This window comes from Aptenodytes patagonicus, chromosome 5 (genome assembly GCF_965638725.1).
Source record: "Aptenodytes patagonicus chromosome 5, bAptPat1.pri.cur, whole genome shotgun sequence".
Classification (NCBI taxonomy): Eukaryota; Metazoa; Chordata; class Aves; order Sphenisciformes; family Spheniscidae; genus Aptenodytes; species Aptenodytes patagonicus.
In genome coordinates, this window is record NC_134953.1 from 9,447,681 (window position 1) to 9,474,508 (window position 26,828).

The 26,828-nt window shown below is 41.2% G+C and overlaps 1 protein-coding gene across 3 annotated transcripts in view; it reads right to left on the reverse strand.

Annotated features, from left to right (window-relative positions):
• The window catches only part of SEC24C (SEC24 homolog C, COPII component), a 39,050-nt gene extending 13,193 nt beyond the window's left edge, over window positions 1-25,857 (reverse strand). Inside the window, exons 1-11 of one of the 3 annotated variants that reach the window (XM_076338506.1) lie at window positions 25,797-25,857; window positions 17,653-17,855; window positions 14,572-14,658; window positions 11,811-11,952; window positions 10,637-10,815; window positions 9,006-9,455; window positions 7,588-7,718; window positions 6,243-6,311; window positions 4,355-4,466; window positions 3,368-3,495; window positions 606-744 (exon numbers count right to left, since the gene is read on the reverse strand). In XM_076338506.1, the coding sequence (XP_076194621.1) occupies window positions 606-744; window positions 3,368-3,495; window positions 4,355-4,466; window positions 6,243-6,311; window positions 7,588-7,718; window positions 9,006-9,455; window positions 10,637-10,815; window positions 11,811-11,952; window positions 14,572-14,658; window positions 17,653-17,827 (1,612 nt within the window). In that variant the 5' untranslated portion in view covers window positions 17,828-17,855; window positions 25,797-25,857. The remainder of the gene's footprint in view (window positions 1-605; window positions 745-3,367; window positions 3,496-4,354; window positions 4,467-6,242; window positions 6,312-7,587; window positions 7,719-9,005; window positions 9,456-10,636; window positions 10,816-11,810; window positions 11,953-14,571; window positions 14,659-17,652; window positions 17,856-25,796) is intronic. The other 2 variants (XM_076338508.1, XM_076338507.1) reach the window with 2 other exon arrangements.
• Window positions 25,858-26,828: the final 971 nt, after the last annotated feature.

Here is a 26,828-nt window from a genome sequence, read left to right on the forward strand (position 1 = left end):
AACATCACCATAAGGTTCGTTGTACCTTACATTCCACTGTGCCTTCAAAACACATCTATGGATATCATGCTATGAGCTGCACATAGTGACTTCTGCTTAAAGGAAGCATGTTTTACATTAATTTAGGAGAGCAACTAACATTAACTGGCATATATTGAACACTCCTGTTCAGCTGTAGATTTAGCTGCAATCTCATCTCTAAGCAGTGTTTAAACAGGCTTTGTGAGCAAAAAAGACAATCCTGTAACTCATGCTACTGATTAGATGTACATCTCAGTCTGTCATAGAAAAATGTAAGTTTGAAATACCCTAAGAAAATAGCATAAGTAATTTTTCAAACTACCATACATTATGCTACAAGTACCTCATGTTAGAAATTTGGTACAATAATACTGCAATGCATAAGCACCTACTTAATTTGAACATAATTTCAGAACTGAGCACTGAACACGTTTTATAATGATTTTTTTTTACAAGACTAAACACACATGAAAGCACAGTATACATTATAAGTGATCATAACATGATAAAGATTTATTTGCTTGCATCTTGTTCAAAGACCACTCCAATAAAGCCTAGAGACCGATTTCCAGAAAAAACCTTACCCTCAGTGACACAGCTGCAGAAACAACACTGGAACCTCCTTCCACCCTCAATGAATTGCATAAAAGGGCACATGTAAGCCTTGCACCTATTACATCGGACAGGACCGGATTCTCCATGGTCTACCAAGTAAGGAAGAGTCTGCAGAAGCAGGGGAAAAAAAAGAAAAGAAAGGTCACATGATGATGAGAAAGAAGTGATCACATGTATTGCAGAGCTTAAAACTATCTCCCTGTACATTGCATAGGATTTAACATTTTGGCAGCTATGGGAGAGAGTGCAGGGGGCGGGGGAAGCCTGAACAAGTATTTCGTAAATGCTTTTCACAACTCAGGCTCTAGCACAGCAGTTCTTTGTGGGCTGTGGTCATTAATGGGCTATCCCACTTAGACACAAACAAGTACTTCCGCATGGTGCTGCACTACCTTACATAGCAGCCAGCTTGAGGAGCATGAGCTCTAGCAGGAGTACCACACTGCACAGCACAGATGTATCCCAAGTGAACATAAAAGACTGAAGCCATGCAAAGAATGGCTGTGATAACCTCATGGGAGTGAGCATACAATTTACATTTCACCACAGGTTGGGTGTTTTAAAAGCAACTCTTGACCTCTTGTATTTTTCCCTTGTAAAAAAAATAGAAGCCAGTCATTGCATTCCATGTATTCAAGAACACAGAGCATCCAGACTATCTTAAAAAATTTCAACTGATAAGACTTATTTTTGAAGTCCACCATGAAATACAGCATATCCGTAAGTTCTGCTTGTCTTGACCCCGGTGTATAGCCGGTCCTCAAAACTGTTATGCAGTGATACCATTTTTGAACTATTATTGATAATATATTCTTTTTGCAGCCAAACCAGAGTAAGATGCTTGGCAACTTCTGCAGCTTCTCAACCTCAGAACGAGCAGGAAGCACTTTAAAATTAAGACAGAAGTCGTGCAAGCAACAAGCTGCATTCATAGTTCAAAGTATCTTTCATAACTAAGAATCTAGCTCGAAAGAAGTTTAACTACTTACTTTTAAATTTTCTGACACTAAAGGTGTCCAGCCTTAATTCTTTCAGTCACCCTAAACCTCTGATCATGTTTAAGAGACAACATATTCATTGAGTAGGAGTTGAGCAAATGCTCCAGTCACTTTCTTCCTCTTTGTGCCACAGATGTGTCGTGTCACATCTCTCATTCAACCCCACTAATCATTTATTGACAATACAATGGTTTTGCAGACAGCATTTTCTCAGCTCCTGTTGCCCAGACTGACCTCCTCAGAGGAAACAAAATTTCAAGTTTTCTGACTGCCAGGCAATGTCGGTATTGTACTTCCTCACAATAAGCTTTTTTCCTCAGCCTCTGCCCCAATAACATGCATGCAAACTACAAGGGTAGTTTGTAAACATGCAGTGCTATGCATAACTTGTCGCTAACCACTCACTCACAGAAGGCACTGAGATACTTCTTTCTGAAGCCTCAAGCTTTGCTTTCTGAACTGCGCATTAACATAGGGCAAAGGTCCTGTATCTGGCAACCAGGTGCTGAATTTTTATATAGTCTAGATTTATCTGAATGCTGTATTTCCATGAGACATCTATCCTCTCATTACTGATACGTTAAGCTTTAGCTCTATTTACAGTCTCATTGCTCTGAACAGCTGAGCCTTCATCTGTTGGAAGGGCCCCTCCACAGGGAGTTTGCCCTTGCCATAAAGAACTTTCCAATGCTAGAAGCTGACCAGTCTCCAGGGCAGTTTTTCGATTCTAGCAATGTTTTTTCTGGCTATCACAAGTGTTTGTTCAAAGCATAAACACACCAGGAAACCTAACAACTAGTTGTTTGTAAAGCTTCTCTAAAAAATGTGCAGCTCCACGAGCCTCCAGGTTTCTCAAATGAGACCACATTCTCCTATTGCACTCCTTTTAAATTCCAGCCACAATATAGCAATACAGGAATTAACTTCAGAACTCAGTTTTATCACAAACCAATTTTCAAAATCCAAACCATAGTTTAGGAACATTAATGAAATGCAACAGCAAAAACACATCCTTAAAAGCCCAAAGGATACTCCTTTCCCTCAGCAGATGCTAAAGGTAACAGGGCACAGAACACTGCAAACATATGTATTCAAATTTAACAAGCACATTTGTCTTTATGTCACTGCCCCAAGCAGGCTAACGCTACACAGTAGCCAGAGTAAAAGGCTAGCTAGCCACACATTACACTTAGAAGGAAGTAAGTGCTGCACAGAGCAAGGGCAGAAATACAAGCACAGCTCAGCAGTGCCCAGTACTCAGTCTTGTGCTGTCACCCCACACAGTGCTATGCATGTACATGCACATTAGACAGCTTAACCAGTGCTGCTTGATACATTCTCATCCAATTCCACAACTTGACGTCCTAGAAAAGACTTAACATCAGTGATTAGTAACCATTTAAATACTTTAGGCCAAGAAAGAAATTGAGATCAATGGAAGTGTACGCATTTGTGACCATCCTAGTATTTTGGTCATTTGATCACAGTGCTTGACAGTTACTGCAAAAAAGCTGAAATTATCATGGCGATCAAAATAGTAAATGTTTTGAACACAACATCCTTCTGCCTTACAGATCTCTACCACACGCTTGTGGGAGAACCAATGTTTACCTAGGCTTCATTACCTAAACATTCCTTCTCAACGTATCTGTTAAATGTTGACATCTAACAGCATTCTCCTGATGAGTTCAGAGTGCATACAGTGCATATGTAACTCTGCACACAGTTCTCACCTCCTCTGGGGGTAGAGTAGCCAGTGGTTTTATGACAGCAGCTAGTGGAACTTGGGACTGTTTGGCCATATCTGAGGTGCAGGGAATATTGTAAGATGTGCATCTTATGTAGCGGGGGCTTGCGTTACCTGGGGAACAAAGAAAAAATCCCCACAAATTTCAGTACAAGTTAAGTTTATATTCAAGAACAGAAATAAAGATACCTTCAGTTGTGTTGTTAAGCCGCAGAGACTAAAAGATTATCTAAACAATCAATTAATTTCAATCTATGCAAAACTTGAATTCCAAACAAAATGCCTCTTTATGATTAAGTATGTATAATAAAAGCCCTTAACTCAAAACAAATGAACTTGAATCCACATCAACTTAAACCTCTAAAAAGGCATTCCTGTTTCATTCTTTTTACAGACTAAAACTTACTATAGGCAGAAAACTCAACTCAACCATTTCTACTGTTTGATTTTGTAATTTTGGTTGAAAAATAAAGCACTTGATTGTAGAATTCAATTCTGAAGTTTTAAGGGAGCTTAAAATCTCCAAAAAAGCGTGGGAAATTAAATGATGAAATATCCTTTCTCTATGAACTATGGACCAACTCACATCCCACCCATGATTTAAAAAATACAGTTCCCAGTTCAATTCAAATGATAATTCCTAGTAAATTTCAGTTCTTAACTGTCATTGATATAGCTCTACAGAATAGGCTTCATTTGCTGCTTTCTGGTATCCCTGCTAACGCTGGTCCCAGGTACCCACCTTGGAAAACATTTTTTACTTGCAAATTGGTTACTAGCTACCAAACAATCAGGAGAATCTAAATTGAGATCAAATCAACACAGGACTTCAAACTAAGCTTCTGTTGGTAAGACATACATCCCCAGCCACTGAAATAATTCCTCAAACTTCTCCTTTAAAGACATAGACAGTTCTGTCACTGACTCTTTGGGGTTTGTCTTTTGTTTGTTTAGGAAAAGAAAAATATTTTACCTTGATCCTTGACCAAGAAATTTGTAGTAACAAGAGGTGGGACCTGCCCTCTCACTCCAGTGGCAAATGGTTCCGACCCACGGTTACTTCTGTCATCTTCAATCACTTGAATCTATGATGGAAAACACCACATTAATATTTGGAGGCTTGGTTTCAAAGTACTGTAAAATACAAAATTTATATCTGTAAGGCAGTGAAAAGGGGACCTGAGGCAAACATTACTATCTCTAAAAATAAGAAGTCTAAAGCAAATAAGTTTTTGTCAAGCAGTCACCTCTCAGTTTGATTTCAAATAATACTTAACGACTAACAATAAATTACAAGTTGCAAATAGTATTTTTCCCCAAGTATTTTGAATAGTAGCATATTTTGTGTTTTAAGGCCTGATATGAACTCATAAAAGCCAAACACAGATCAAGAACGGAATTTTTGGTAGTATTCCCCTGTATACTGGTCCTAGCCGAATTAAGATTAGAAGCTTCTGTAAGCCTCAGGGTGAAGTTCTATAGATAACCTGGCTTTTCCTTTCTGTTATGTTCCCACTGGTTTCATAGTATGCGTTTATTTCTAACCACTGTAACTCTGACCTAAAGACAGATGCTTGCAAGCTCAGGTGGAAGTCTTCATTACTCTGTGGTGCTCAAGAGTTTATGATTTGAATTCTGCTGATGTGGAAAGTGAAGTTTCAGTAGACTTGTCAATGAATCAAGCTTAAACTTCACAAAGCCAGTAAAAATCTTAAATGTCTTAGTATTTCAAATTCTTCATTAATCCAAATATGCTTAAGATAATGGAAATGCATTAAACAGTTTTACTTGACTAAAATATCCACTGACCTTTGCATAAGAACAGAAAATTGTAATTACACAGTTTTAACTACATTTCCATACCGGTGCCTGAATGAAAGCATTAAAGCTAGCAATCATTCTTCTGATCTTACTTTGCCACAAAACTCACATGCCTTTGCTTAGAGTAAATTGTGAAATACAGAAGTTTGCATGGCAGAACTTCTACCCTGTCACTAAAGATTCCAAGTTGCCAGCAGAAAGCATCCCATAGCATCAGACAGTGACTACTCTAGGATAAATCTAGTTCCATTTCAAAAGTCTACAGACTGACTGACACTGGTTATCTCACCGCTGGTACCTGTTATATGACCAACTTTGGCTAAACGAGGAAGAAGTGATACGAGGGTAACAGAAAGTCAAATGTGGTTTTTTTCTTCCAATCCAAAAGGTAGCTGCTTTTTTCTTTCTTTAGGCAAGATTCTCTACACATAAACATTAAATTTTCAAATTCAAAATTTAATGGTTATGTATGAGCACAGATAATGAGAGAATGTTTATAGCTCCCCATGCCTCATATTAATCTACTAGAAGATTTATATCAGGAATTAACATCAAAACAAAACAGTTTATCTGCAATTTTAGAACTTCAAAGCATTAGCCCAGTACTGGTATAGCGACAAGAACAGTAATCAAATTCTGCTCAAAACTGGTAGAAAAGATGGCTACAAAGGCTCATGCTGTGTGTATGTTAACACGAGACACACATTGTATGGACAATGATACTGATGGCTCACACTGAAAACGCCAGTTGGAATCTGATGAAGGAGATATTCTAAAGATCAGACAAAGTGAAGGGGAGACATTCTTCATGATCTGTTTCCGAAAGTCTGCTTTCTATTGCCTCACCATTCATCACAGAAGAGAAGATTTTAACAACGTCTTGTGGTGTAATGTTACTCATTTTGATAAGGCAAGCAGAAGACAGCAAGGAAAGGGTAAAGGATTAATGATGGAGGGTTAGTGAGGTGAAGTTCAGGTTTCAGGCATGCACAGATGGTCACCAACACACAGACTACAATTGACATATATACAGCACTTACTGGACTAGGAATTGCATCAGGGTCTATTCTGTGCCTGGGTTTCTGCTGGGGTGGCAGCTCATTAAGTTGCTTTTTTTAAAAAAATAAAAAGTAAGAGTGCCACAAAAAAAAAAAAAAGAAAAAGAAAAAAGAAAAGAGAATAATAAAACAAAAAGTAACAGTGTTACTTCTCTCTCTACCCAAACCTGTAGCACTGGAATTAGATACATTTGGACATTGGTTCATGCAACAGGAAACATCAGCTTCTGCGGCATACACCGATCCCAAAACCAGTCTTGCCAGGATATTGGGCTTGGGCTCTGAACACATTGCTAAGAGAGGTGTGGCTCACATGCTCATTTTGGTTAGAAATTGGGGATTTATGCTTTAAGAACATGCTAAAATGAAGGCAGCTGACACAAGCCATTTGAGATCTCATTTAGCGGAAGAGAAGAGAAGCAGAGAAGCAATTAAAGACTTCTTATAGTCTACAAAAAAACATGGTCATAAACTTTACATAAACCTGGAGTCTAAACAGATAATCTTTTTTAAATAGCAATAACAGCACCAGTCCAGATCTAAGATGTAACTCAAGACTAAATTATTTTCATAGTTTTGAAGTAAACTGATTGTAAGCACTGCCCTGGAAAGGTTTCCTGTTATCAAATGACTGTGGCCTTCTGAGACAATTACAGAACAGCATCAGCAGCGGTGGAAGGAACAGCACAGGAGACTAGCGGCAATAATACTGCCAGGCTTAATATTACTCATCATTGCTAACCATTACACATCACTGCTCGTCCTTTCTCAGAACCTCCATTCTGACAGATGATCTCAATTTGAGAAGTTGTCCATATTTGACCGAGATAGTGTCGTGACTTAATGACCCAAAAAAACGCTAACCAGCTTTCTGACAGATTATAGGAAAAGCATTACAATCATCTCTTATTAACCATAGTTTAAACTTGGATCATACTTGGATCATACAGTCCACAGATTGTCACCTCAAAACCTGAAATTAGTTCACCTTGGAAAGTCATTAAGCAAGAATCCAGAAATGGAGAAAGAAGCTTAACCAAAGCCCTCAAGGATTCTCAAAATGCAACATAGTACAGAAAAAGACCTGAGGAATTAGAGCATTAATTTGCATATGCAGTGCCTTTCTTTAGTCACCAAGAAAAATACTGCTTCTGGGCTTATTCATAACAAAAGACTGAAGCTGGATATATGAGACAAAAGTAAGCAGGAAAATAGACTGATGTTCTTTGGATAGAGAAACCTGTTTTCAGCTTTGGTCTTTGTCAGTTCTGTTTTATGTAAAGACACTATGGAAGAGTTCACACTGGTAAGAACAAAGTAAGCTTACAGGGCTAGGAATGGAATCTGGATCCAAGCGTTTTGGTGGAGGTGGTTGTCCGGGTTGACTTCCATAATTTGGTGTTCCTGGATAGGCTCCTCCATAGTTTGGCTGGGGACCCCTCACCTGCCCAAAGGAACCTTACAAGAAAGGGACAGCAAAATCAAACAATGGCTAATACCAGGTGTTTCCTCATTAGGCACTTCCCACTTTCCCTGTCATCATCAAAAAACAAGAAAAAGAAAGTCACATGCTTTTCAGTTAATTAGGATTAAACGTATTTTTCACAGTGTTTCAGCTTAGACCTGTACATATCTAACCACGATCCAATAAACTGATGGATACAGTTCTCCTTAAAACCAGACTTAAGGAAACACAGGTTTTTAGACTGACATAACTATTTTTAGAATAATACGATTAAAACACGCATTAAGATCATGCACTATGAACATTTAAGTTAAATTGCAGGACCGCCTAATAGAAAGTGCACACAGAACAGCCAAATAAGACAGTGAATGACCCATAATTCCTCAAACTAAAGGTATGCAAGGATTTCTCTCAGGCAGTTTTGGCTTGTCTGAAATTACAGTAATAGATTAATGTGTGATTATCTCTTGTTTTGTAACTACCTGAAGTTATTTCATATTACTTTAGACAATTTCAGTCAGTTATGGAATAACAGCATGATTTACCCCGTTTGTTTTTACAGTTCAGAGCAATTTGGACAGATAATTTTAAGTAATTTACCTGGCCAGTTGTGCAAAGCTGCATGGGGGACAGGATTCTCAATTCTGACACTTGCACAGGATTACTTTATCCTAGCTATCTGTAAATGTTATTGATTAAAAATCAGCCCAAACTGTTTGTAATCCAGAAAGCTTAACTGATATTACTTCTAAGCACACACAAAATGTGAAACGTTCTACAAGGAGAAAATATACACAGTTTTGTGAATTAAAGAAGGAAAACTAGCAACTCCTTTTCAATGTTTAGCAACTCCTCTCATACACATTGTATATGCACTCTGGCCACAAATTTAAAAAAAAAGATAGGAAGGCTTTTCAGGATTTCAAATCTCTACTTTTGAACAGATGAGGTTGCAGACATCAAATCAAAGTTCATCATAAAATTCTGATCACAAATCCTTGTAGTATTATGGCACTAATTATTAAACAACTTTTTGGCCAAGTAAGCTAGGGTTCCTTTAGTTACATTAATCTGATTAAAACCCGTATGACAAATATCTTAGAGTGAAACATCCTATTGTTTATCTTGGATTTGTCTTTCAGACACGAGCACCGGGAAACAAGAGGGAAGCTTTGAAGTGCAGCCAGGAGCCCACAAGTAACAAACCTGTAATCCAGTTCTCAGTTTGCAGCACACAGAGAGCACACATAGCTTACAATTCCTACACTAGGAATACTCACCGTTCTGCTGCATTTGGTATCCTGGCTGAGGAGGATGAGTGGGAGGAGGTGGTCCATGGAGGCCACTCATGGGAGGCCCAGGGTGCGGCCCTGACATAGCTGATGGAGGTGGTGGTGAGGATACATGATTAGGCTGGGACGTTGGTGGTCCAGCAACCGTCTGCCCAGGCAGTGGTGGGCCTGGCATGGTAGGTGGCCTTGGGGCACCTGCGGTAGGAGGGTAAGAGGAAGGTCCAATCCCTGTAGAAGAGGGAGGTGGTGCAAAACCAGGGACTTGAGTAGGTAGGCGCTGAGTTGATATTGGTTGACCAGGAAACGGAGGCTGTGCCAAAGGAAGACCCTGAGACACGCTGGTAGGAGGGGGTCCTTGGCTCGCAGTGTAAGGTGTGTAGAGACCAGATCCTGTTGCACTAAAGCTTCCTGAGACTGGGGGAATTGATGTTGGGGGACCTGATAAGAAGAAAAGATGATAGAACATAATTTCTTCTATCCTCAAGACAATCAAGATGCAAGCAAAACCCATTTGCTCTAGATCATCTAAGCAGGTCTACCACTTTCTCATGGACACCCTCCTAAATTGATCAGAGAGCTGAAACTCCTCCAAGGGATCTGAAACTTGATAGTTCATTCATTGTCCTCTCTCTCAAAGTCTGAGCTTCTTATTTTATATAATCAGAATACATTTCAGGATTCAGGGCCAGAAAAAAGGGGCAAAGCCAGGAGTATGCAAAACAAGAACTGTCTGTCTACTGATTTCTTGAACTGAAATAAGTTTGTATCTTAAACTCCACACTAAGTTGGAGTTCAAGAATGGTTTTGAGCTTCATGGTTTTAATAGCACGGAACTAGCACCTTCTGTATTTACCACTGTACTATTTCTGAGGATAATTTTAGACAAACACATTGCCAAAAGGCTGGAGAAATCTGCATCCCCTACTCCTAATTTTCCTATAAAGTCTGTGTTAAGAGTATGAGAGATGCTTGTCAAAAAGTACTTTACCAAAGCAACTAAAAAAAAAAAAAAAAATCACAGTCTAGTCAGACCAGCTTACACATACTAAAGACAAATCTCTAGTCTTCAATTAACTAAAAAAAAAAAGTCCTGTAGTCTACAGCAGTGGGGCTGTAGATCTAATACAATAGAACAAAATACCTAAATTCAGTTTATACTGTTTAAGTTTCTTCTCAACTTCTAGCAAAACCCTTCACAGAATCATTCAGAATAATTTCAGCCCTTTGTGATTTACTGAGCCCTTTTTCCTTCTTTTTTTTGACTGGGCTGCTGCACAACAGCAGCAAGGCATGTAGACTCTCCAACAGCTTCCTTAGGGATAGACTGTTTTTGTGTTTCACACCAAGATTCACCCAGTTGAGGAGAAATATTGTTACTCTCTTTTGTTACTCGCGACCTGCAGTACTTCCTGCACTGTTCCCTACAATAGTCTCAGTTCTGTTTTCCCCAATGATGACCTTATTAGTCAAGGAAACTACCATTTACTATGGCAGGCGTCAACACCCAGAGAATTCCCATCACCATATGGTAACGAATCATTGACAAGAGCAAATCTTTTCTGAAATTACTAGCATAAATGAAAAGCAATAGCATTATTTCTGTAGCCAGGAAACCTCACCATAGCCCAGTCCAGCTGGGGGAGGAGCAGAGGCTGTAGTACTGCCAATTGTCATCCCTGCCATGTGATTGCTGAGCTGCTGTACACTGGCTGGGGGGGGACCATATTGCTGAAACGTAGACGTCTGGCTGACAGGCGTGGGTGCTGAGCCTGGCAGAAACGGCTGAGAAGCAGGTGGCCTGAGAAGGAAGATGAGAAACTTCACCGGATTCCCCATTATACAAGCAGTTACAATTCTCTGTGCCTTTTAAATTGTTGTACCACATAAACACTGGCTGGGTCTCAATTAGTTACATGAAGCACTGTAGCTCAGTTTTGGAAAAATAATTACATATCCTGCATGGATCTGAATCCCTTTCATCAAAAAAACTATCCGTTCTTAAAAATACAAATTCTATGTTTATAGCATTTTTTTGTTAATTCCATTTTAGTTATCGCAACAAATCAGAAATACTGCAACAGAGCCTACAGGGCGAGCAACGGTAAGGCCTGCACAGCTACGTAAGAATGCTCTGTTGCTCAAAGGATTTGGGCTCTCCAGCTGATAGTGCTGAGCCTAACCAGAAGGAAACAAAAAACAACCACCTTCTCCCATAACCAGTAACCAGAATGAAGCAGTGAGGACTGTTGCCACTTTCACCACAGAGGTAATGGCAATATCGTTCTGGAGAAGATGCCCAAGAACTTTAGATGAAGATAACTCAGGGACCCATAATGGACAGAAAAGGACCCAGAACCAATGCTAAGGAATTACTCAGTAATGACAGACAGCAACATGCTCCAGACAGAGATCAATTCACACTGCCAAGGAATCGAATACTACAGCTGTTGAATGCAATTGTTTTAAAACAAGACAGATTATGGGAATCAGAAAATTCCTTATGGGAAAACGACTACCACAAGGAAAGTCTCTGGAGGAGAAGTGGTTTTGATCAGTCACTGACATCTGCTCATATCCTTCCAGAAGTTTTTCATCTCCAGAGATTCTTATTGTCTAACAAATACCCCTATGGCAAAATGTTCCAAAACAATAAGGAAGGAATAAAGAAAGTCAATGTCCACCACAGGAAAAACAAAGCATTTCATTTGTTTTAGATCCTAAAAGGTCTAGACCCAGCATAGGTCTACCAAGGCAGATCTTTGTTACGATTTGCTCTTGTATGTATGTATGTACCTCTGCATCGGGGCTGCTGAGGCTGGAATCCCATTCTGCACATCTCCGTGTCCAAACTGACTGTATGCCAGGTGGCTGGAAGGAAGAGATGCTCCAGAGGCTGGAGGGGGAGCTCCAGATGTTGGAGGGGCTCTTAATGAACCTACAGACATGGGGGGGGGGGAGGGGAGATAAAAAAAATCACAAGTTACTCACAGAAACAAGGGCTTGAAACAACTACCATGAAAAATCCAGGAAATTAAAAAAAGTGCAGAAACAGTTTAATGGTGGCCAATTTGATGTATCAATACTCCATGCGCAACAAATAATTTATACAACTATATTAGAAGTAGCAAAACCAAAAGCACAAATATTTTTAGCCAGTGTCACTAGTCACCATCTCCACACAGACCAAGTAGAAAATACGTACTGTGGTATTGTCTTCAAAAGACAATTTCATCTTTTGGTGAAGAAAAAAAACGTTATCTTGTCAGTAAGGTATTAAATTCTTCCCCTTCCAAGTCCAATTATTTTTATCTAGACCAAGGAGAGCATTTGCATGGAACCTGATATTCATTACAGGTCAGTTTTCCCTACTTGAAAGGTAAGCAGGTTATGTGAGTAGATTCAGTTTTCAAAAATTACATCTAACTGCTTATATATATTTTTTTATATATATATATTTTATATATATATTTTTATATATATATTTATATATATAACATAATGGGGGCCACCACAGACTGATCTTTCCAACCTCTCAAGGTTAGAGGCTAACATGAATACTTTCATCTTTCAGACTGAGCTGGTTCAGTCACAGCCCAAACAAATTTTGCCTCAGAAACAAGTCTTCACACTTTCCACAGACCCCACAATGCTGGATACAATACCAGCAGACTAACTGCAGTGTCTGCTTCAAAAAAAGAGACTATAAACTTCTATTTTAATAATATTATGTTAAAAACACTGATAATTAGAACAACCATATGACCATGCCTGCTAACCACAAAGGAACATATTTCATGTATAGGGTATTGTTAAATACAGATGACTAAATAGAGTAAACTGCCCCATGAGACCAGGGCAGCACATACACACTGTTGTGTCTCTCTGACAGTGACCGGCCTAAGTTTAAAAGGGACTCTGAAACTTTCTTGAGAGGAACCATTATGAAATAGGAAGTAAGAGAAGCCATTTCTCAATTTTACAGTATAATTTATACAATAAAGCATCAGGTTTCAACTCATATTTTTCTCTTATCTGCTACATGGAATTCTTAGTAAGCTTGTGGATGTAAATTCAAGGAAGGAATTAACTAGACCTTGTATGAATAATCAGCAATTTTTTGGGGCTTTTTTCTTTATTACTAAACCTCCTCCTGTTCTTCATTTTGAGACTTAGGACTCTATTTCCAGAGACATTTATTATTTTTATATACCTTCATCTCATTAAATCTTGTCTTTTCTAAACTACTGTTACAGCACCTTCGTCTTACTGTTCCTCTGGCTAAGCATTTCCTGATCTCTAACTATTTGTATGTTGTGTGGTATTTCTATTTCTGAATGTCTTTTGTGAACCTTTTCAGCTAATTTGATATACTTTCATCTATTTTGGAATCTCTTTCCTTTGATAGTACACATAAACTGTTTAGCATTGTTATCTTTTGTCTTTGAACGCATATTCCAATTCCTGGAGGGATCCTATGCTTTTTTTTTTTTTTAACATTAAGTTGGCTTTTTTCCCCCTCAACTTTAACAGGCATACAATTTGACAAATACATGCTTACTTCAGAAAAAGCTTCTGAACTCTTCTTTTTCTAGTTCTTGTCACAAATATACTTCTGTAATCATTACTACAGACTGCTCAAATAGCCATTGAAAAAAATTCACTTGAACAGGTATGAATGTCTAGTGGTTTATTATTTTGAGATTCATTACTCTTGAGGAATCCTGAAGTTCCCCTTCAACACCTTTGAGATATTGTTCTTACTCACAGACCTCAAAATGGAGGTAGATTACAGCAAATGGGAAATGCCTGTGATTTCACTCAAAGCCCCAAGGCTATACGGTCTTGGCTCAGTTCTGACACCCTACTCTTCTAAACAAATTGACACCGCTGGAAATAGCTCTTCCAAAATACCACTAGTTGGAAAGGAGGAAAAATACAATATGATTTCTTGCAGCACTTCTAATTCTTACACCTTGATTGCTAGGTTTGCAAAAGTATTTCCTTCTTCAAGCCACAGCTTTTAGAATCATAATTATTCCTAACATACGTTTGGTTTCCATGCTATAGCCAAGGAAGCTAAAAACGTCTTTTTTCCCCTTAAACAAAAGCACAAGTTACAAATACCTTGTGAGTTCCAATAACAACCTCCTGGTGCTTGGGGAGATTTTTCATTTCTTCATGGCAATGCTGTCATTTCAAACCTCATGTTTTAGTTCTCTCTCAAGTGGGAGACTGCATTCTTTTAAACTAAGGATTCTCCCTGACAGAACCTGAATGGGCCGATTCAGGTTTTGAAATCAGTCTTCAGAAAACATTAGTAACAAGTCAGGTTTTAATCTATGAATCTGCAGGCATAAGGGATTTCTACTAGAATTATTTCTTCATATCCTATTTATGTTTCTGGACTGCTGCCTACAAATAGATTGGGAAGTGTCCCACCCACCTCTGCCTGAATAATCAGGTACCCACACCTTTGAGTTAAATATCCATATTAAATGGAAACTTGGCACAGAAGAAGCAGCACAAACACTCCCACAGAAAGGACACCATTTACCTATGAAATTAGGTGCAAGAGAAGAAGCGTCAGAGTTGAGAGATACAGGAGAGCCCTTCGAAGGGAACCCCAAGGAAGGAAAGTAACCTGGAAAGACAGAATACACCAGTAAATCAAGCCTGAGAGAAAGCACCAAGAGACAGTGTTTCCAATGCTGAGGACAGTCTGCAGTGCAGAAAATATCATATACATAACATCCATGTCACATTTATCACGTTATTCCTTAAGCTATACTCCGTCTCACTGTTCTACCATGCACAACATACACTACCAACATAGTTCACATATTAACATTAATACAAGTGTTAATAGTATTGTAAACTGAGTCTATGTAAAACAATCCAGCAGCAGCAGCCGCCTAATTGTTACTGGTATTCAGGTAACTGTGTGTGTACTTTCAACTGCATGATCTCATCAGAAGGAAACCAATAGACTGACTGAAAGATCGGTGCAAAATCATCCCGGTTTTTTCAACGTTCTCATAGCAAGAAGCACCTATTTTCAGCGATAGCAGCACAGTACTCCACTTTTGGTCCCAAGCAAGACTAGCATCACTGGCATAGCATTCCCATGTTTCCATTAGTTAGAGCTAGGGTTTGTCACATAAATCAGATGCGAAAGACTCCCTGACTGAGGATGGCACCTGCTCCCAACACTTCTCCACTCAGTCCTCCAAGCGATTTTATTGTTATTTTTAAAATAAATCCCTAAGACAACTACTTTGAGATCACAGAATAACATTGGCAGTTTTCCTTTTACCCCTCAGTGTTCACTAAATTCCTGTCACTCTAGTGCCTCTGAAATTAATTCTCTCTCCTCTATGTTACACAGCTACAACAGGTCTTGCTACAAACACCTGCAATAAACATAACGTGTTGGAGATGGGGGTAGAAAGGATAACTATCACTATCTTCACTATCACCTGTCTGCTCTCTTTGACAATGCATTGTTTGTTTGCTGCTCTTTTCCACCTGGATGTCATATTCAGCAGCTACTAACAGGTCAACTTCTGGCTGTTGTGCTAGTGCTCCAAATTTTACATTTCTTCCTTCTAAAGATAGGAATCCTGGATTTACAGTAACAGGTCTAAAATGCACAACGTGACAACGGAGATTTCCTTAATACAGTCTGCTAAATCTAGGAAGGATAGTCTCAGAAGAAAAGACGGAAGAGAAATCTCCACAAACCATGGGTGGCCTTTGCCTGATATATCAATAAGGTACACGAGATACTTAAGAGTAGTGCAATATACTTTTGTTGTCCAAATGAGACCACCTTGTTGCCCTCAGTGTCACACTACCTTTCAATCATTACTGGCACAAACAAAATCTGCATTTTTAATCTGCACAAGTTCATATGCATGTTATGAAGCTTCCTAGGTATGTCCTTACTGAGCTGTCACGAACCACATTTCTGTTGTTCTGAGATTAAAAAAGGCAAACCAGAAATAATACAGAAGGAAAAAAGTTAATTCCCTTAAAAAGAAATGCTTTTCAGACCTGTAAGTAATTCTTAAGTATCTGATGGAAGATGCTCATCAGTTTCTTCTCACAAACATCCTAAACATTCTTCGCACTGCTAACAGCCCAAACCTGTTTTCTATAAATAGCTGCACTGATGAAACGTCCAACAAATCTGTAGTAATCTTTGTTGTTCTTTAATCTCCTTCTCTCCCTCATTGAAGCAAGTCCAATTTCTCCCCATTCCTTCCATGGGACAGGAAACACCAGTCAGTCAATGGTTACATTGAGCAGCCAAACAGAGCGCTCAATGGCTGAGCTCTGCCTCTGTCTTCCCAGGAAACAGGATTTCTTTCCTCTGCCCAGTGCTGTTTTTCATTACTTTTATAGGAATTCAAACCCTCTGTGAAATTAGTTCAAAACTCACAGATTAAAAGTGCTGTTGGAAGAGATTTATTGAGAGGAGGGGAGGAAGAGGATTAAAGAAAGAAAAGGAAGATAGAGCAACTGAATAACCCGTGCTTTACCACACCACACTAACTCTTCTACTCCACTGCCCCGCTAACTCCAGACAAAAAACGCAACAGGGTAATCATTCAGCTCCCAAATTTCAGTCTCCCACTTCTGTTAGTTTCAAGAAAACTACAGGCACTTTGTTCTACCCTTCTCGTTGAGTTTAAAATTCAAGAAGTTGCAAAAAAATGCAAGATGTATTTGGAGGGGAGAATAATACAGAGACCATTAGCATGATTAGCGTATTCCTCATTTCCTTAGAACACCGATCTGAAATCCAAACAAACATTTCAGAGTGAAAGTTCATGTTGTGCTTATCTCAGCAGAATTAAATTCATCCACACGATTTTGAAAGGCAGAAATACTTCTACTCAAAGCAGTATTATTTTCTCCTCTACATTTCAGATGTTAAAGTCACTATTAATCTCCTAAAGCAATTCAGGTACTCAGAAACAGAGACTCCTAAAATTCTTCAATAATTTTAAGTTAGCCTTTCTTTTAAAAACAGGAAAAAAAGTTGGACTTTTTTTTTTTTTAAACAAACAAAAACAACAAGTGATATGATCCTGCAGAACCAGGGAAATTCTGGAACACGTTAGCTGGCCCACGTGTCCACGTTCTATTGATTTTAAAGGCATTAGAGAAAATAGCTCCAAATATGCTTTCTGCCTAGAGTTGTACATCTTAATCTTTCAGGAAGGAGTGCAGAACTTTCTACATAATCATGTAAGGCAGTCTCAGTTATAAATCTGTTACAGTCCCTAACTGCTGCCCCTCAACATAACCTCATCAGGAAGACCGTCCTAGTCAGGTGCTTCAGTACCACGGGGGCAGGGACATACAGAAAAAAAGCAGGCTGTGCTTCTCAGTATGTTAATTGTATGAGCTATTAAAAGAAGAGTAAGCCCTACTAAAATGGACAAATGACAGAACAATAACCTCAGAATGTACAGGAAGAACATGATTTTTAACATCATGTAAGCTGCATACAGAAGAAAAGATAATTGCTACCACAAAATAAAGACTGACAATAGGAAGTATACAGAAACAATTCCATGCACGCAACAATTCACGGGTTATCAATCATTAAGTTTTGACTGAGAAGTACCTTGTGGAGGGACTGGCTGTTGATATCCTGGCATCGGACCATTATAAGCTCCATATTGCGATTGAGGAACCCCTGGCAATGGCTGTCCTCCGTAGGCAGGCTGCTGGTATCCCTGATATCCAGGCTGAGGTTGCCCGTAAGGAGGCCCTGTGTGAGCTTGCTGGTTTACACTCATTGTATTCACATCCCCAAACTAATCTCACCTGCAAAAAGGGGGGGAAAAATGGCTTTTAGCAGACAAAAAAAAAAACAAACTGGCCAGCTTCTCTACTCTTTTCACAGAAATGAGAGCTCCCGAGATACTAGAGAAAGTAAAACGTTAATGGTTATTTACTCTTGCACAGCAATTTTTTCAAGTAAGATAAATGCTTTACAAGAGCTAGTTAGAAAACAGTATTTTCAGAAACTATGTTTTCTAATCAACTTATTCACCGCTTCATCCTGGTCAGACTTGTTATCATCTTCTCAGAAAAAAAATACCATAATTTGCCATTCCATAGCAGATGATTATCAAGCTTCCTGAAACACCTTACAAACCACTTCCACCTCACAGAACATCAGACCAACAGAAAACAGATTTCATGACAGAGATGAGAGATTCCTTAACATAACATTTCAATAACACTGAACAAGTTCAGCTTTCATCTCTACGTTAGTCTACTTGACCATACTTCCTTGCTACAAGCAACACACACTTCACCATCCACAAAGGCTGCTTCTTGAAGTGTTTGATAGAATCCAGAACAGGACCAATATAGGGTTTTTTGGCCTTTTTTTTTAAAAAAACCCAATAGATGATTTAAAGGCCTTGTTATGTACATAAATTTCAGAAAACTAAGATATTCCAAAAGCAGCATGTTCATCTAAGAAAGATGTTCAAAATGGAAAAGCATCACAGGCAAAGATGTCACTAAAGTAGTTATACAAAAGGGAAAGACCTGAAATGGAGCGTCAGAGACAGGAGAGATGTTTCTTAGCAAAGTTATGCAAGAAATCTTGCTTAACACACACATTCCCCATTCCTCTAACTAACTCTATAAAGAGGTCGACTAACTTTATAAACAGAAGAACAGAAACAACATTGGGAGACCCCAAACCAAGCAGGCAATTCTTACAGTACCACAGTACCAAGCAGGCAGAGAAGCCACAGAGCCCTTGAGTTGTGGAGAGCTAAGGAGATGACTTCACAGGCAGGAGATTCCCTCATGGTCTATTTCCTCAAGGATATTTTGCATCCCCTGTACTCCTTTGGACACTCCATATGTCACTGTTACCCTCTTCAGCTTAGACTATCTACACTAACACTGTAAAGAAATGTGTGTTTAGAGCAATTTAATTTTTTATTAAAAGACTGCAGTTTATATAAAAATGCAAAGTTAAGGTGAAGCAAATAACTGATTTTGCCCTCATATTTTGCACCAAACCCTATGATGAACTTGTGCGTTAAAGATACATAGTAAATCTTAACACAGAGGAGACAGAGCTGCAACAGCCATCAGCCAGTTGAGGCACATCCCAACAAGGAACCTACAGCTTAACTCAAGCAAATAACAAACACCTGAGCTGTTTTGCCTACACATTGATTAGAGTACACCAACCAATGCTAAGGTTGGTTCTTCACATTACCAAACATATGATGTCAAAGAATTATTTCAACAACTGACACAACAGTCGTACAGCAAAGGTACTAAAATAACTACAGCTCTGTAAGAACCATCCATGCAGAAAGAAATTCTTTCAGATCCATACATATATAAAATAAAGGGAAAAAATATATATCATAACAAAGCGATCTATTTATTTACAGAAGAAAGCTAGCATAATACATACATACTACATTTAACCTCCTATAGGTAGTAAACATGACAAATGTCAATACTAAGAATGCTAATGCTTACTGTGAAATTAGATATTAAACTTTATATGAAAGGAAATAAATGAAGTTCTATATTTTTATTCTTCAAGCTGTATAAAGGTAATGATAGAGCTTTTGTTTAGAAAAAGAACTTAAAATATTTAAAGGTAATTGGCTCTTGAAAGTAACATGTTATTTGCAACAGCTTACAACAGCGTGACAGAATTTTTGATCAGCCTGCAGTGTTTTTAAACATGATACACATGAGAAACATGACAGCAAGAGAGTCATTGCTAAAGATTCTGGTTTCCCACACCACCTTTGACTTAGTTCTGCAGAACAGTCTAACCTGAGCAGCCATGGGGCCAGGAAATCTGGACTTTGGGACCTGCTCCCTTCCCAAGTTCCCCTGAAGGTTAACCTCTTCCTCCCCAGGTAGGCAACCAGTGTCACCACACTGCAATCACAGACCTACCCCCAACCACCTCCTGTTCAGTGCAAACAGTAAACCAGGAGAGTTCCTCCTGCAAAGGTGGGGGTAAAGGGAAGGGAGAACATGGCGAGAAGACTGCTCTACCCACACATCTTGGAACATCCGGGCAGGGCTCCTGCCAAGGAAGGAGAGCTGCTTTCTCCTCCTCCTGCCCCTGACTATTGCTTATTGAATTGTGCATGAGAAACTTCGCTTCTAGTCACTGCTCCCACAAACAGGTCCTTCCTCCAGGAAGAGCTGCAGGCAAAGTAGCAGCATCCTGCAGGATACCTCCTGAGCTGTAATCATTAAGACAATCTTCGCAAGTTACACCTACAGAAATCTTTGAACAGGTCTTTGGACAAGAAATTACTACAGGGCAGGAGAAGATCAATCTTTCACGCTTTTTTCTTTTTTTTTTTTTTTAAAGTATGATGGGGCGAGAACTCAAGCATGTCCCTCGCAAACCACTTCTGACTTACTGTCGTGAGGGTATACTCAATAAGTGACCTTACCTGATGACCTTTTACTATTCTCTTTTCAGCCTTCCCTCCCCTCCCTCATGTGAATATCAGTATTTACCGCTTGAGCGGGTAATATCTGTTGGCTTGTTGCTCTCTCTGCAATAATACTGAAACCAAAAGGTAAGCTCATTTAATGCAAGTCTTACAGAGGAAAAGAGTTCTGAGATAATTTCCTACCCTTTCTATGGAAAAAGTAGCTACACAAAGGAGATGGTTCTAACTCAGTGTCCCAACTGACAGAAAGGTAGATATACCTCAGGCCTTTAGCTAGCTCATATGGCAGCCAGCACAGGCTAATCTCCACCACAGCACAAGCTGATGCTTGCTCCATACTGGCAGAAGGTCAAGGAGGGAACTGGAGAGGAGGAGAAAGACTCAAGAATAAGCTCAGTGTTGAAGCTGGGGACAAGGCTGCTTTTCATTACTTTGGTTGCTTGACTTGCTCTAAACGTAAGGCTAGTGGCATGCTTGCTCATCACTGATGTAGAATACCATAAAGGGCAGGGCCAAGAGAATCTACCTCTGAGAAGGCGGAAGACAGTTGTCACTGGATGAGTCCATTTTCCTTCTCCCCCAGTACAAGTAATTTGTATCAAACAGCATTCATTTTGTCTGCACTCAAAAAACATATGTAAATTAGAACCTGGTCACTTGAAGAGATATGGGGAAAGGGAGAATTTTATGCTGTTGTATGACATGAAGAAAAAAAAAAATCACAGAAAGAATGAAATATATATGCCTGATAGGGAGAAATGGAGAAAATAGGCTGTTTCACTTGATAAAAATACTGAGGGTATTCCTTTGCATGTAGTAACGCATTACCAAAACCAGTATTAAAACACGCTGTTGAACATCATATTACTAGTCAGCAGTTACAATACACAAAGCTCAAATAAGCAGGACTCATGCTATTGGGAAAATACTATGACAACAAGCAGTCATTACTATAAATAACAAACAATTTTCTTGCAAAGCACAAAGCAGTCACTCTATGCTGTTTTCTATTCCTCTGTATAAAGGCAGTTGACCACGTTTTGGTCAAAATAGTTACACAGCTAAAATTCATACTGGAACAGTTATACAAGACAGACAACCAGTGCTCATCAGCAACAAACTGATGGGAGAAAAATACACAGTAATACTGGGGGGGGGGGGCAGGCAGGGGACAGACAACCAAACTTCTAACTTTTACAATAGTTTCCAGATTCCTTAGTATCCAAACAAAGCAGACTACAGTGCAGTTTTTATGGACTGTTTTTTTAAAAAAACCCCTAGTGATTCATGAGAGCTTGTTTCAATCAGCAAATCTCCCAAATCACTAAAAACTGCATATTCATCATTTTTTATGGTCTGCATTCACTGTTAATTCCCTTTTGAAACCGAAAAGCTTGATCTCATCAGTTCTTGGTTGCTTTCTAAAGGAAATGCACACAGCAAAATTACTTTCCTTCAGAAAGATACTAGCACCTTTTTTACTGGTCCCAGAGAAATAAAAGGCTTGTTTGTTTTAACTTCTGAGAAGACTGATCCTTAAAAAAAAATGTCAACAGCGTGGCCTCCTATATTATGCTGAAACTGAAGGAAATATGTCTACTTAATTTCTGAACACAGAAATCAAAACCATTTCCAAGAGATGGGACAGAAGGGGACAATCATCATCCTCAGAGACCAGTTCAGAATATTACCTACAGTGCTTTTAATGCTTCTGTTCTGCAGCTTTCTGGAGAAGTAGCAAAGTTATGCCATTCTTACAAAGACCTAGACTCTGGAGCTAAGAACACTCTTCTGAAAGGCAGATGTCCTTGCTTTTGTTCCACCGACAGCTTGACTAGGTCCTCTACAAGCACTCATGAAACACTTGGTTCTCTTCAGATACAAGAAACTCCTGGTTTGTTTTTCTACAGAAAATCCTGTAAGAGAAGCCCGTATCCTGGAAGTCAGAGACTGCCAACTGATCTGGAAGCACTCAGGCCATTATAACAGGATGCCTCCCATACATTTGTCCAGATCAATCCAAATGGCACTACTGGAACTGGCCCTCCAATTCAGTTGTATTTTTGTGGCGCTCTGTCTTTCCACCCGGGCAGATTCTCAACTTGTCACACCGTAGGTAATATTTTCTTCACCTATGCATTTGGAGTCACCGCCAGAAAGATCTGCTTTAACAGTTCATGAGAGGTATAAGACACACAGTTTTCAAAAGGAAACTTTACAATTCAGTATCAGCGAAAGTCCAGAAGCCACAATATTTTCACTGAAGATATTTTCAGGAGAAGAAAGGATAGATTAGCTCCTAGAACTTCTTGATACAACAGGAACTGGAGCAGATTTTTGCAGCCCAGTCTTTCCTGTGCTGCTTTGAAGAGGTCTTTCAGGCTTCAGGACATAAAAACCACGGTTCACATCTAAGGTGTGATCACTTCTATGTTATTCTAAAGAAGGGCCACATTAAATCTTGTTTTGTTAGGCTGATTCATCATCTTGGGCAAGGTCCAATACAACATACAAGTTACCAGACAGTGAAAGTGGTTAAAAACTGAATACAAAAAAAGCTTAGTCTTGACCTAACCTTAAACCTACCACTATTTCCAACCCCTGCCACCAGAACCAGATTTTTTACTTAAGTCAACAAAGAGTATAAAATGTGATTGAAGTCTCCTGGTGGGACTGATTTACATCTCTGTAATAAAGCTCTAAGAAAAGATTCCAAAAACGCTCAGTTATGGGCATTGCTTCTGGAGAGCAACCCTGCGGAGGCAAAAGTCATTGAAAATGCAACATCGACAAAATGGCAGTGAAAGATTTCTCTCTTCCTTAGCTACCTCCACATACATGTTACAACATGTGAAGTCATCTAGACTCATTTCTGTGAACTTTGCACAAGTATAATTGATTAGAAAAAGTTAAGAGAGTGGTTTAACGTTTAGAGAAGAAGCCAGAAGGAAGAATGGATGAATAGGCATATATAGAATAAGACTTAAAAACGTGTTATAATGCTAAACAATTTTTCTTCACATACATTGTAACATTGACCATCTTTCATCCAAAATGTCTGTATTCTGACTTCCTCTACACAAATACTCATTACACAATTCCCATCACTTGCAAGAAACAAAAAAAGCTCAGAATTAGCTTTTCCTAAGGCATACTGCCCAGTTTATACTGTCTTTTAGTGCTTTCTATGTTAACAATGAATCTTGCTGAACATATAAGAACAAGCTCTGTCTTCACAATTCATTGCTAACAAAGCTTTTCAAACCTAAAGAACAAGGAATATCCACCTTCTCTCTTCTGTGGAGACCTTGTTGTTGATCACTTTTAGTGACTCTTTGTACCTTGCCCTTCCTTTGCCAACCATCAAGTCTTTCTTGGATTTTTGACCCTCCTTCTGATAATAAGTGTTACAGGAAGAAAATATAGTCCCTACAGTAGCAGGAGAAAACATTCAAAGAGGTACAAGCATCAAACGACTCATCAAAGAAATAATTCTTTGGACATCTGTTCACTGCTATAACTCAGCTTTCAGCCATGAAATTAGAACCTGGAGCAAATGTCCCAGCGTATTAAGAAGAAATATTCCTTCTATCAACGTCCACTTCACAGTCTGTCTATAGCAATAAAGAATCCTGAGTGGTACGGCTTCAAGAAGAAACAGGCAGTTCCAGAAGCAAGAACCTCTTCCACACAAAAACGGATAGAAATGCTTATGCTTCCACAGATAGCGTATATACATGATTGAAGCTAAGTCCCCTCTGAAGAGAGAGGCTCTGGAGTTTTAGGCCACATATATTTCTATCCACCCCTAACCAGAACACTTACTCTACGAGAAGGGCCAGGGGGGGAGGTTAAAGCCAAAGCTCCCTAAACCTACTCAGGACAACTTCATATTAATAAACAGTAAAGACTTCAGGACAAAATCAGCAACAATTCACCTCCCATTCTAGTGGTGTGATTTCACACTGCTTGTAAACAACAACAACAACGACATTGCATGTTATGTGTCAGATGGCAATTTCTCTCCCTCTAACATCCCCCCCCAACATTTGATAAAGTTGACTAAGGAACCTCGTAACAGAAAAGGATCTAAAAATATGTTTATGGAGCTGTCACATTAATGACTAAAAACCAACACTGAGTACCAAACTGGAAAAAAAAAATAAATCTGTATTTTAATGTGACTGTACAAACGTTAACTCTGGTGGATAACTTCTGATGTGGGTGTAAGCAATTCACCTATGTTTCAGCGACCACTTCCATCAGCCAGTAAGTTTAAACAGAACTTCAACTACAGCGTGACAATTACCAAGGAGGCCCAGTTTGGAGGGTTTTACAAAGTCTTTCTGAGAAATATTTCAGAGCTAAGACACCACACACACATATTGAAAAACACTCAAGTACATCCCAAGAATAAAAAGAAAAGAAACTAACCTTCCTTCTACTCCAAAGAGGATTGCTCACAAGGAGTGAAAGCAAACTCCAACGATACAAAACAAACACGTTTAAAGCACGGTCTACATGGAAAGAAAGAGTCCATCTTGCATAACCACTTTTCAAGACTACACTTGTATTTTGGTCATACCACCTCCATTCCTTTCCTCCTTCCTTTTCCAAAGCCACAGGCAGACAAATCGCTAAGTTTTACTACCAAATCCAACCAAACTCAGTCACCGGGTCTCCGCACGGGAGGACCGTCCTTCACAAGCCTCCAACGAATGGAAGCTTGAACAGCACAACGCGAACACTGGGGGAAGGATCCGCGGATTACAAGAGATCAGGGACGTTGCAGAGGGGGTATCTGCCTCACAGCGCACCCGGGCCGAAAAAAACCGCCCGGCTTTCCGGGAGGGAGCGACGGCCCGACTCGTAGCCCTTGGGACTCGCCGCACCACACCGGGACGCGGGGGGCTCCCCTCGGGGCAGCCCATGCCATGGAGGAGAAGGCCCCGCCGACAGCCAGCCCCGCAGGCCGGCACCCGCTGGGCCGGGCCGGGCCGGGCCGGGCCGGCGGCGGCGCGGGGCGCTCCCGTCCGGACACGTTGCCGGGGAAGAAGCGGGCTCCTACAGAGGCCGGGCATGGCGCGCAGGCACGGCGGGCCCGACGTGCCACCCGGCTGGGCGCCGCCAGGCCTCAACTCCTTGGCGGGGAAGGAAGCGGCGGCGCCTCGGGCTCGGGCCCCGGCCGGGCCGCCGGGCGCGGTGCCTGCCTACCAGCCGCCCGCCCGCCCCGGACACCTGCGCGGCCGCCGTCGGCAGGCCCGGCGCCCCCCCGGAGCCGCTCCGCGGCCTCACTCACCGCCGCTGCCCGCCGCTCCCGGCGCTGCTGCCGGGCCCGCTTCCGGTTCCCGGACCCGCCGCTCCCCCGGAAGCGCCGCTCCCCCGCCCGCTGCCTGCCACGTCCGCACTCCCCGCCAACCCCCGGCCGCCGCCGCGCCCCACCCGGCGGGGCCCGGATGCGGCGCAGGCGCCGTGAGGCGGGGAGCGCGCGCACCGCCTCCGCCCGCGGGCGCTGACGTCACTCGGGGGGGTCGCACGCCGGCGGCAGCGATCCGCGGCCGTGCGGGCTCGTGACGGGGGCCCTCGCGCACCTGTGGCGTCGCTGGGCGGTTGTCCGGAAGTGCCGGGCCGTGGCGACGGGGGCGGCCCGGCCCGGCCCGACCTGAGGCGCCGGTGGGCCCGGCCCCGGCCCCGGCCCCAGGCCGGCCGGGGACCAGCCGCCGCTCCGGCAGCGGCCGTCAGCGGGGCGCCCAGGCCGGAGCCGCGCTTGCCCGACGGGCGGCCTGCACTTCCCCTGGGCTCCGGCGAGCCCCGAGTGGGGCGGGAGGGCTCTTGCGGGGCCGCTGTGGCGGCGGCGGCGGCGGTGGGGGCCGGAGACGCGGGGGCCGTTTTCTGAGGTTGGACCGAGAACCAGCGTTTCGCCGCGAGAGCGGCTGGGTGGTGGACTGCGGGCATGGCTGCGCTGCGGCACGACTGCTCAGCCTCAGCCCGCGCCCATCATGGTGCCCTTGGCCGTCTGTCCCGCCAGCGGCCTGTGGAAGACCACCATACAGGAGCACCCGGGGCCGTTTTTGCACCAAAATGCAACGGTGGCGCAAGAGTTGTTCGCTGTCTGGTAGCGTTTTGTTGGTGTGCGCCCGCCAGCACCGTGCGATGGCACTGGATGAATGGCGTTGCAACACTGGCAATGGAGGAGTCAACTGCACGATGGTGTCACAGCAAAACCGCGTCCTTTGAATGTTAGGGTACAAGGGTATCGCAGAGATTGGTAAGGTACCTGTTGGTCACTGAGAGCTAAGCACATGCAGAATAAGGAAGAGATGTTTGTCCT